This window comes from Perkinsus marinus (genome assembly GCF_000006405.1).
Source record: "Perkinsus marinus ATCC 50983 genomic scaffold scf_1104296931162, whole genome shotgun sequence".
NCBI classification, from domain to species: Eukaryota; Perkinsozoa; order Perkinsida; family Perkinsidae; genus Perkinsus; species Perkinsus marinus.
Window position 1 is genome coordinate 1 of NW_003215877.1, and position 1,020 is coordinate 1,020.

Genomic DNA, 1,020 nt, shown 5'->3' on the forward strand with positions numbered 1-1,020 from the left:
ATGTCATCTTTACGTAAGCATAGTCCAAAGGATCCCCCTTTGGCATGGTCTAAAACCGAAATATCTATTTATATAACATACCTCGCCCTCGCGTTGTTGTATGCTATGGATAGCGTAAGGAGGCTCGGTGATGAGCTCTTGGCTGAGGGCCGACTGAAGCCCCTTTATACAGGTAGTAGTGATAATGGAGTAATCTACGGTCATGCTCTGCTAGGCTCACTGCCCTTTACTGAGCGTCTAGCCGATTGGTCTGACCACCAGTGGAACTCGTTCCGATTGAATCTGTCATCAGTCGTAGTGTTCGCTACCCTCCATACCGTCGCATCGAGGTACTCTCTCGAGCTCCCTGAAATGAATGTCGATTTTTTTCACAGGTGTATACGGTATTACATGGGCCCTCGCGGATACGTTGCGTTTCAGCTCGTTATGAGTACTTGCTTTGCAGTATACCTTCATCGAGCCTACGCGGCGTTCTTGATGGGAGCAGTACTATCTAATAAGGTTTTGGTTGAGCGCATGCTGCGGCCAGGGAAGGATTCAGTACAATTTAGATGGGTAGTAGCTAGAGGCGAATGATGAGGCCTGGGAATGAATTTTGGGTCAACAAATCACTGAACGAATTCAGGAAAGCTCGCCCCTTTATTCAGGTTCCCGGCGTCATGTGGGCAGTGAACATGGGATTCCTCGTATCTGTGCGATACTTCGATGGCTTCCGTTTCAGCGCGATAGCTCCATGGCTCGCATTCCTAGACGGGTAGGTCGCCCTAGAGGATGCCTTAACGGTGATAACACACCTCAGATGGGGGCAATTACAGCGATGGCAAATAGTGTACAATATGATGATGTTGCGGATGATATCATACGCAATGGACTTCTACTGGGCGGTACGGGACAGCAGTCTGCCGAGCTCCCCTCTGGGAACTGCAGTGAAGGATCTGGAATCTGATGATGATAATACAGAAGTAGTGTCTATAGCGAGACATAGTTGACGAGGTTGTATGCTATAGGTTAGCAAGCCTG

General features: G+C 48.7%; 1 protein-coding gene across 1 annotated transcript; it reads left to right on the forward strand.

Annotated features, from left to right (window-relative positions):
* Window positions 1-105: 105 nt before the first annotated feature.
* On the forward strand, window positions 106-758 carry Pmar_PMAR010007 (hypothetical protein; the record flags this gene model as incomplete). Its single annotated transcript, XM_002786789.1, has 3 exons — window positions 106-172; window positions 446-555; window positions 648-758. 3 exons carry the CDS (start codon window positions 106-108, stop codon window positions 756-758), a joined length of 288 nt encoding a protein of 95 aa, XP_002786835.1.
* Window positions 759-1,020: the final 262 nt, after the last annotated feature.